The sequence below is a fragment of the Anas platyrhynchos genome, chromosome 3 (assembly GCF_047663525.1).
Source record: "Anas platyrhynchos isolate ZD024472 breed Pekin duck chromosome 3, IASCAAS_PekinDuck_T2T, whole genome shotgun sequence".
Lineage (NCBI taxonomy): Eukaryota > Metazoa > Chordata > Aves > Anseriformes > Anatidae > Anas > Anas platyrhynchos.
This window is the reverse complement of record NC_092589.1, coordinates 114507431-114518112: the sequence shown is the minus strand read 5'-3', so window position 1 is coordinate 114518112 and position 10682 is coordinate 114507431. Positions and strand designations below refer to the sequence as shown.

At 41.2% G+C, this 10682-nt stretch overlaps 1 protein-coding gene and 1 long non-coding RNA gene across 4 annotated transcripts in view; one reads left to right on the top strand and one right to left on the bottom strand.

The window, feature by feature from the left end:
• Positions 1-6818: 6818 nt before the first annotated feature.
• On the bottom strand, positions 6819-8958 carry LOC140002044 (uncharacterized). Of its 2 annotated transcripts, none has more exons than XR_011807901.1 (3): positions 8525-8958; positions 8319-8447; positions 6819-8042 (listed from the first exon to the last, which is right to left on the bottom strand). It is a non-coding gene; the product is annotated as an uncharacterized lncRNA (long non-coding RNA). The 2 variants fall into 2 exon arrangements; XR_011807900.1 differs by having other exon boundaries at positions 8534-8958.
• A 211-nt stretch (positions 8959-9169) lies between these two features.
• CD2AP (CD2 associated protein) overlaps positions 9170-10682 on the top strand; it is a 73934-nt gene continuing 72421 nt past the window's right edge. Inside the window, exon 1 of one of the 2 annotated variants that reach the window (XR_005264355.2) lies at positions 9170-9367. Coding sequence is in view for 1 of the 2 variants with exons in the window: in XM_027455325.3 (XP_027311126.1) it covers positions 9364-9367 (4 nt within the window). In the remaining variant the exon portion in view is untranslated. The remainder of the gene's footprint in view (positions 9368-10682) is intronic. The other variant, XM_027455325.3, reaches the window with a different exon arrangement.

The window sequence follows — 10682 nt, the reverse complement described above, 5'->3', positions numbered from 1 at the left end:
TCGACTGTACATAAACCATATTTGTCATTTTGGTGGCTGCATTATATTAGTGGGTATACCAATCACATCTCTCAGATTTTTCTTCTCACTATTTATTATTTCAAATTAGTAAATTCCCACCATTGGCTTAAATGCAGGACCTTGCACTTCAAACTATCCACTGTCACAACAAGAGGCTTAAAATAGTACGAGAGTGGTTGGATTAGGCCAGTACTTTATCATGTTCTTTCCACTTTAAGACTTCCTCTTTAAGCAGCTGTGTCTAGGTCTTGTCTCACTTCTGGGTACATGAAGCAATCTCCAAAAACTTGAACTAAATCTAAGTCTAAATTGTCCAAAATGCAGTACTAATTTTGTTTGCACTGAAAATATTTTAATAGCAGAACTTAAAGGAAAAAATAATCCACAGATGACGTAAGAGGAATATGTATCCATCTATTCTAATAATGGCATTCTTTTTATCAAACTTTAGTCATTGAAGTCTGAGCTAGTTGTGTTGGTTCCCTATACAACTGCCAGAGAGACAATGGCACCTCTCCAGGACAATGTATCACTCATGTTTTAGGCACTTGTTTTAGGATCCAGTGAAGTGTTTCCTATCAGTGCCTGCTTCTTCCTTTCCACCGATTATCAAATGAAACCGCATGAGCAGAATAGCCCCAAAGGATACAGTTAAAATCAGGTGAAACGAGGCTTTCTTTACTGTGTATCAAAATTAAAAACAATATTCCCGTCAGTGACTGAAATGGCTGGGTACACGAAGGACAATGTGCTGCACTTTTCTGAAAATTATGCATAGATATTAGCACTTTTCTGACCATTATAACAAGAGTGGATTTCGTGTTCCTGTTTCCATTTGACCACCAGCTCTAATATAACCCATGCCATGAGACAAATTTCAGCATTGATAGAAAAACATAGGATGTTTGAAACATTTTTTTTTTTCCAGAAGCACGTGTTTTCGAGAATGTTCCTTACAAGCATTGCTGTAATTCCAAGCAGGAACAAGAGTAAGTTTGGTAATTCTGATTTCCTACAAGGGAGAGATCTGATCAACTGATGTCGAAAATGGCCCTCTGAGATGGGAAATTGCCTCTGGCCAATCCTACATTACCGTCTGTCCTTATATCAGACCGATCCTGTTTTGTAACACCTCGCGCTGAAAAAATATGGTCTTTTAGCAGATTGGTGGGGCTAAACAATACTATTGTTTTTGTGCTTGTTTGTCACACAAGGTCATGGAGAGAGATTGGGAGTTCCTGAGAACAGGAGGAGCTCTGGAACAAATTAAAACTAGAATTTCTAAAAAGGAAGGAATTTGATGGGAAGGGCCAAGACAGAAGGATTAATTAGATTCAAGAAGGTATGCTGACTTTCAAGTAGTCTGGCCTGGAAATAAAACAGACAGGGAAGTGAGAAAGAATAGAAAACATCGTGTCTGCAGACTGCTCTCTGAGTGGGTGTTTTTGGGAGGATGCCAGCTAAAGGACTCAATTTTTGGTAGGAAGAGTATGAATTATCCTCAGCCGTATCTATGAGTAATTCACTCACAAATTGGCTGATTAATTGGTTAAATGTTTCCTTGGGGAAAAAATAATAATAATCAGTTTTGTAAGTATATCTGGTGATACATTTTTGGTGACTGAGATATTGTGGTTTGAGAACATTCCCAATTTCTGTCACACTTCCCCTTCTGCATTTTCTGATGAGCAAGTGCAATTTCAAACAATACAACAAAAATTACTCCTTAAAATTCTCTCTCTCTATATATATATAAATATTTTTTCTCTGACTGTATACATAAAGTCTATAATTCTTCACGTTTTAATTGGGAAAAGTAGAAAAAAATCTCAGTTCATGGTCCCACTAAAATTGGAACTGAAAATCATTGTATTTGTCAAAACATAAATCCAAACTCTTTGCTTTTGCAACTTCACTGTCTCTGAAAGCTGAATGGGGCTGTTTTTTCTCCTTCAGGCTGAAATGTTGATAGCCGTTAAAGCCAAAATAAAGTCAACATTTTCCACTTGTAGCAAGTGAGTGAAGCAGAAAACCCATTTTCTGTTAAAACGAATAATTCCCAATGCTTATTAGGAGGGAAGATATAAAGCAATAAGATGCTTCTGAAGTGCTCAGTCTGTTAGGCTGAGCTTGCTGTCTCACTAGAAAACCTGATGTGCATTGTTGGCAGCAGGAGCCAGTGTCCCAAGGGAGAGGATAGACAAGCCTGCAGGAATGTAGATAAATACCTAAGTTCCTACTCTGCGTGACAACTAAAAAAAATAAAAAAATAAAACAGTGAAACCCTCCAAAGCTCTAACAAGGGAACCCCACAAAATAAAGTTCTTCATAGCCACAAGTACCTTACTAAGAGAAGAGTATAAGAGAATATTTTCAGACTAACTGAAAATATTTCATATTTTTTTAGATTCTGTTTTTATTTAACCATTTGTTTGGGTTTTGACCCTTTGTTTGGTATGTTTTGGCTTGTCTGGGGATGGGAAAAAATGTGTGTCCTTTCTTGACCTGGTCATTCTTTCCGTGTTAATGCCCAATGGTTTTGTCAGTAGCAATTTAGTTGATAACTTTCAGAACCAAAAAAATTCAGGAACCTTTTTTTTTTTTTTTTTTTTTTCTTTGGAAATTTCTTAGCATTCTGGAAATAGTTATAGACTCTTACAAAAACATCTACTGATTATAAGAGCTCATCCCAGAGTTCATTTAGTGTAATAAGGCGAAGATGTGTAATTGTCAGGGGAAGTGGTATTTTATAATAGAATTTTCTAAACACCGTGTGTTTGGCTAATTTGGGTCATTCCATAGATATCTCTTGGGAATGCTATTTATAAACTCAAAAGAGGCTGAAGAGCATTCACAAAAAGGCTTGTCACTTTCACGAAAATTAATGATAATCTTACATTGTTTGGTGATGAAGAGAGAAGAGGCACTGAGTTAAGCTTAAGCACGAAGCAATAGACAAGTATGTTTGCACTCCTTTGTCCTGACCTCTCTGTCACAGATTGTGATATTGATGAAAATGCACTACTCATTGCATTGTCAGCTTAGAAAAATCAATACAGAAAATGTAAACGTACAGATAATCCCACATCCCTTTCTCCAAAAGGCTCCCTGGAGTCCTCCATAACAGATCACTATAGAGAATATTGTTTTCATGTCCTGGAGCTTGCAGGGTGGGGCTTTTCTGCACTTCCATTAAAAACAAAACAAAAATAAAACAACAATAAGAGAACAAAACAATCATATTGAAAATAGTTCCCCTAATACAAGTAACACGTGCAGAGTTCCTGCACCTGATCCATCTTCTTGGTGATAGGCTGGTTTGATCTGTAATTTTTAAAATTATAATTGAACATAGTTTAATTGCAAGACCAACCTGCTCTGGAGGCTGACCAGTTCACAGCCTTAAAAGATTCCTGCTGGGTTTTCAAGCTGAACTGGCTGAGTAAAAACCTCAGAGAGCACCAGAAGTAGCTCAAGAGCAAGAGGGACAGGAGCAGAAGTTTCATGTCAAGGAGTGACACTTGCCAATTATGGTGGCAGCAAGCTGTTCAACCCAGCTGCTCTTGGCACCACGCTTATAGCACAAAGGGGTCGTGTACGTATCACTGACTGTCATTTGAATATAAGAATGCTTTCTGTTGACATTCTGTATCTTATCTGTGGCACGAAATGTACTTTAATATACAATGTGTGATATTTAATAATAACACTAATAATATTTAATGATAATGTGTCAATTACAGTTATATAAGTCTTCATTATGATGTTTCAAATGGTTTAATAAAACTTTTGAGTACACTTTCTCCATATCACTGCATTTAGTATTGCATTGCTACTACTGATGGAGTGAAAGAATTACATCTGTAATACTCTACGTTTTGTGTGAAGCATTCTCTGCAGAGAAAAGGCTTCTTTATCCCTTTCTCAGAGCTCATGTGAGAACTGCCACAATAACAAGCAGTTTTTCAGCTACTTTTATTTTGGTAAGACAAAATGGCTGAAGGCCACAGCTGTTGATTTATTCAAATGCCTAAGGAAACCATTAGCCCGTTGAACCCTGAAGATGAGATTTCTTTGTGCTAGTTGTTAATATAAGGAAATTGCAAGCAGTGCCTGCCAAAGGAACTTAATACAAATGCAAAATGCCGAATGTACCTGAAAGGGAAGGAGGGAAGTGGTTGCTTATTAAAAAAAAAAAAAAAAAAAAAAAAAAAAAAAAGTGAAAAGCACAGCTTGCTTTTTTTTTTTTTTTTTTTTTTTTTTTTTCCCCACATTTTAAGTACAGTGTGATGCACTACCACCAAACCATGGAGATGGAAACTCCCCTGTATTTAAATAAAAAAGAATATCTTTGAAACTACATGAATGGTTATACACATGGTTACACTGTTTATGACTATGTGTCCATGTGTAATGGGTTTTATCAGGATGACTGGAGATGGAGCCTCTCCAGAAACTCCCTGCTGTTTGCAGCTTTATATTAATTGGTTGCAATTGCCCAATGTAAATGCATCAAATCCTCCAAAGAGATATGGCAGAAAAATGTAATAGCTACTACCATCAGGGTAACTATTCTTTCAGTTTACTGTCATAATAGCCTTGTGGCAGAAACATGATTAATTGTTGCCCATACTTAGCCTGTATTTCAAGTATACCCTTGCCCTAATTCTTTCCTTCAAGATTTCACAGTTACAAGTACTTTAATTCATACCTGTTAAACAGAAGTGACATTTCTTAATTCAGAATTTTAAAAGTATTTAGTACCTGGATGAGCTGTTGTCTACAATAATGCTTGAATCAGTTTGTAGGAAGCATTTTTGCACCAACAAATTGAGGCCACAAAACTGAAAATTGTCCAGGCTCCCTGCCTTGTGCTTAGCCCAGCAAAGTGGAGCAAGGCAAAGGAATATTTGCCATGAAGCAAAGGAATAAGACAGTTAAAAACTGTACTTACTAGTAAAGACTAGAACTGATTACAGAGAAGAGAATGGGATTGACTCACAACTTTAATAACAATGGAGGAAATAGGTTAAAAGAAGTTAAATTTCAAACCAAGGACAGAAGAGTTTGTTTACACCTTCTGATGTTCCTCAACCTTTTTCAACCAAGAATTTGACCAATAGCTAACAAACCATTTTTGTGGTATTGCCACAACAATTTCCTCTAAAGACAAATAGAATTAGGATAATCTTCCAGTGGTCATATTATTTCCTCCAGTTCGGTTGCTTGCTTGTTCAGTGTGTGACGATGTGATTGCAGATAGCTCACAAAGCTATTTTCAATTATTTTCCAGACCAGTTCCTGAGTTCTCATAGATCATCAATTATCCACGTGGTTTGAAAAATACAGTTCTACTGAATAATTTTTTATTTATGATTGTGGGGGAAATGCCACCCAAAATTCCTTAATATCACCAGCTCTCTGCATTAACACAATATTTTTATCCCCCCTTAGCAATGTTCCACACAGGATAGACTGTGACTAGTTGCTCTTTACCTGGATGGAGGGAGCTGTGCCATAGCTGCAAAGGTTCCAGCCTTTCTAGGGGCCCTACATAACTGTTAAGATTCCACATAAGGAAGTATCTGTTAGGGGGGTAAGAAGAAAAGAAAGAGAAAGTTGGCTTGCTTCTTTAGTGAAAAAAGAGAAACACAAACACATGCAAAGGTAAATGAAATAATAGAATTAATAGGCTGAAATGTTACTGCGCAACCTTAAATTTTACCCTCTTTGAAAATAGAAATTGTTACAGTTTTTATGTACAAAGCAAATGCTTCCTTCCTTCCTTCCTTCCTTCCTTCCTTCCTTCCTTCCTTCCTTCCTTCCATCCTTTGTTTTTCTTTCTCTCTCTCTCTCTCTCTCTTCCTCTTTCTCTCTTTTTCTTTCTTCCTTTCTCTCTTTCTTTCCTTTATTTCTCTCTCTTTCAAAACAGGCATATTGAACAGGCAAATTCAATCTCTAATGAGTATGAAATGAAGGGAAAGTACTGTGTGCATGCTGAATGAATATTTCCCACAATTTGTATTTTTGGAAATGAAATGCATCTGCTTCTTCTTCAAACCAGCAGAGGGAGTTTTCTCATCTAAATAGTTTTTTAACTTCTGAAAGAGAAAACTTTTTTTTCTTTTCTTTTCTTTTTGTAGTAATGTTATCTTACCTCATAAAAACTGTTACAGAAGATGAAAGGTGAAATTTTACAGTCAAGACTTTTTAACTCCTTAGTGCTAAAGGCTGTATGCTCCCATGCAATTTTTATGGGTATAGTTATGCAAGAAGTTGTTGTTATGATAAACGCAATAGTGTTAAAAGCATAAATCTGGACTGTTTGGGAAGAAACTATTTGGTTAAAGGGCAGTGCACAATTATTGCAGTACATGTGCTATTCAGATGGACATGGGACATTAACTTGATAGCAACTGACATGATTTTGTTCACAAAACAAACAAACAAAACAAAACAAAATAACAACAACAAGAACAACAACAAACAGTTCCTATAATTTCTTGCCCTTTAGGGAGAAGTTTTGAAAGTTTTAAGTTCAGGTTTCTTAATCTGGAAGCAATGCAGTAATTTTACGATTCCCACAGTGGCACAAAATATTTCAAGTGAAACGTTCACTGTAGCACTAGGAAGGGAGCCTATCATTATATATTCCTAGTTGTTTTTTGTTTGTTTGTTTTCTGTGAAGGAAAAAATAAACATCTCTAGTGATGACAGACCGTATCATTCTTATTTTATTTCATAAGTTTACATAACAACCTCTATGCAATGATCTTCCTTGTAAAATAAAATTATAGTAGTTACTATGTGTGTAATTAAATATTTTCTTGATCTGTGAATGTCACAACAATTCATCTCTCAAATGCAAGCAATACATTCTCTAATTCCACTAAACTCAACCACAAAGAATTTAAAATGCTCATCTTTCATTTGTTTCAAAAGTTTTGTTGACTAAATTCCACCTAGGATGAAAATAAGTGCAGTTATTTTGAGGAAACTTATTGCATTGGAAAATAATGTGAAACAAATATGTGTTTTTATGCATATTGAATTCCCCAGAGTCAGAATACTGGGGCTCTACATTCATCTTGAACTGAAAGAAAGGACTGAATAAAAAGCAAAAACTAGCTCTAGGTCTATCAATTTAACACCAAGACTGACAGCATAAATACCAATCATTTCATAATATCCATGTGAAAATGGCTAATTATCTGTTTTCAGCCTTTGTAAAAGTGGAAAGTGAGGAAAGAAATTCAGCGTAGGTGAATTAGGGTGTAATGATTGATAAATAAATACTGCTTAACAGTTGAACCGTGATAGCAGTTACTAGCTTAGCACAGATGTATTTTCCTCATATGTACCATAATTGCCAACTCACATAGGAACACTAAATATAGGCTCCTAATGCTGCTTTAAGTTACACGTGAGCAGACATGTAAAAACTTTTTTTTTGAAAAACTCACAGCTATGAAGTGTTGACAAACTCAGCGAAGCATGACCAGACACGTGCGAAGGGCCAGCTGTAGGCACTGGTGAAATAGAAAACTGCACCAGGCATTGGTGGATTGGGCAGAAAAGGAGACTTTTGGGCTCAGCAACCACAGCAGTTCCTTCAGCAGCCATCCCATTTCCTTCTCAGTGCTACTGGAAAGGAGACAGTCTGGAAACACAGGGCTGGCTAGATGCTGGTGAAGTATGGTCAGAGTAGCTGGGCTCTGAGTAAAATTCAGTTTTGTACTCAGGCAGCTAAGAGTTTTCAGGGTGATCCAAAGGAAAAAGTGACCCTTAAATTATTTGGAAAGTGCTTCCAGAAAGAAGGTTACACAGCACTTCTTCAACTCTCTGCAGAAGTGCACATTGCAAATATTTTATTTATCACCTCTTGTACAGTCACACCAAGCCTTGAGGCAGGTCTGAAAAAGTTAGAGATGGGATCAAATATGGGATCAAATTTACAATTCATCTTGTCCTTTATCCTTATTTAGCATGTAGTTCTTCAGAAGTGAAAAACAAACGTCCACCTAAAGAGAAGAGAGATGAGGATAATTCGCCACCATGAAAGTTATTTTCTAAATTTTTGTTGGAATTGACTTCAAACTCTAAGGATGACAACACTGCAACTTCTTCAGGGAAAATCTCACAATGACTTGTACATTTCCATTTCTGCCGTTGGAAGAAATGGAAGCACAGTCTGCATCAAAATAGGGTGAAGGAGATCAGACATCCTACTATGATATGCTACAGGCTTGTTTACACCCGTATACTCCACATTGTGCTTCAGTACTCATCTGACTCACTTTCTGCTTCTATGCCCCGAGGAAGATGCTAAGCAAGGGCTGACTCCTGGAAATACTTGGCATTCTTTTTAGGCTAATTTTGGCACCAGCTTGGCTCCAAGGGCTCTCGAGCCATTCACACAAGGATGTCTGTGGCAGGGAAGATGGAGAATATCAATTTCGGAGCCCTGCTGTGTTCTACTCCCTGATTTTCACCAAAACCACACCGTGTTTACTTGTCCTTTTGGCCTTGGGGTCACTGGTTTTTCTTTAAATCGGCTTAGCTCTAAGTAGTCGTTTTCACCCTTCCTGCACTTCCCGCAAAAAAACCCTAAACAGTGGCAGCCTGATGCCGTCGTGAATGCTTCTTTCTAGAAATACATCTTCTTCCCTCCTTTCTACAAAATCATCTTACTAAAAACAAACCGCCCTAAACCACTGCAAACCAATGCCCAATCCCACACACGCTCCAAGCTAAGAAAGGGGACTTTCACCCCCAAAAAGTGAGGAGCAGCCTGGGATGGGAGCGGGTGTACCCCCAGGGGGCTTGGAGGAAAGACCTCAGCCCTACGACCCCACAGCCTGCCCCTCGCTGTGCGTGTGGGTTGCCCAAAACCGCTGTTTTTTGGGGTAAGAACTGAGGCGAGGGGGGCGGGGGGAGAGTCTGTGTGGAGGGGAGGGCGGCGGTGACGTCACCCTGCCTGGCAACAGCGGGGAGGGCGGCGGTGACGTCACCCTGCCTGGCAACCGCAGCAAGCGTGGGGAGGAGATCTCGCGAGATTTGGCGCCCCCCCTCCCTCCCGCCGCGGGTGGGAGAGGGTGAGGGGGGGGGGCGGTGCCGCCTGTGGCGGAGCTCGCCTGAGGCGGGCAGCGGGGAAAGGGGGGGGGGGAAGGCGGCGACGGGACGGGACGGGACGGGACGGGACGGGTCTGATTCGCCCCCCCCGGCCCCGAAGCAGCCCCACAGCGCCCTCAGCGGCCCGCATGGAGCCGCCGTGCCCGGTTTGAGCGAGTACGGCGGGACCCGCAGCCGCCGAGCCCCGCTGGGCGGGCGGGCGGGCGCAGCATGGGTGAGCGAGGCTGAGCGGGTAAAGGGGGGGGGGGGACACACGATTCGTCTGGGGAGGTTTTGGGATTTACAACCCCAAATAAAGGGGAGAGGAGCTCGCTGGAGATGGGTGAGGTGCAAACGTGTCGGGGCGAGCCGGCGGAGAGGTGGGTTTGTGTGGGGCTGGGTCGGCGGCAGGTGGGAGAAGGAGCGGCTTTTGGGCTCGGGGGGGGCTCTGAGGGAGTCCTGGGGGGGCTGTGAGGGGAGTAGAGGGGTCCTGAGTGGTCCTAGGTGGGTCCTGAGGGAACGGGGGTGTCTTGAGGCGTCTCTGGGGGGCTCTGAGGGGAACGGGGGGGTCCTGAGGGGAGTCTGGGGTACGGGGGGGCTCTGAGGGGAGCTGGGGGGTTTTGGGGGGGATCTGAGGGGAACAGGGGGTCCTGAGGGGAATGGGAGGTCTCTGAGGGGAGCGGAGGGGCCCTGAGGGGAGCCTGTGGTCCTGGCGGGTTCCTCAGGAGGACTCTGAGGGGAACGGGGTCCCTGGGGAAATCATGAGGGAAATGGGGTTTCCTGAGGGAAATGGGGGCTGTGGAGCCACAGAGTCCCGCATTGCCACCGGCTGCTCGGTGGAGGAAGCAGGAGAAGAGTAAAAGCGGCTCTGGTCAAACCCAGCCGCTCCGAGGTGGTAGGGTTTTGTTGTTCTGTTTTCCCCCCCCAGCTAGGTTTCAGCTTCACCCATTTTTCCACCAAGGTGTTCGTTAAAAAAAAAACAACAAAGGTGCAGCTGCTTGAGATAGCTGTATTTTTATAATGTGCCAGATCAGGTTTGTGCTGGAAACAATCGGCTGCGCTCGGCCGAACCCATAACTTAACAGTGTTTGCACAGGGACAAATGAAGGGGTGTTTTAAATGCTGCTCATCAGGCTCCTATATTTTTATTCCAACACCCCCCAATTTCCATTGTGTATCGTCTCTGTCTCGGTTACCCTCATTTATATGACATTAATTGCTCACTGCACTGCCCTGTACGATTTTAGCCGCTGAATGTTCTTGTGGGGTTGTGCACGGTGGTAGCTTGCTTGTTTTGTGCCGGAGGCGTGTGTGTACGTCGGCTGCTGCGTGCAAGTCTGCCACATTGACGAGCACGGTTTAAGCTTTTTTAAGTGGAAGCAAAGCTGTTTTTGCCTAGCTTTTCTTCCTCCTCCTTGTGTATAAATAGAGGGGAAGAAGTGCATGGCGTGTGAATCAAATGTGTGGTTAGTGAAGCGATACGCGCTTCTCCTGACTTGTGTTTCTTGGGATTATAAGGAAGTGATTTCATTTATTTTCTATTGCAAAGT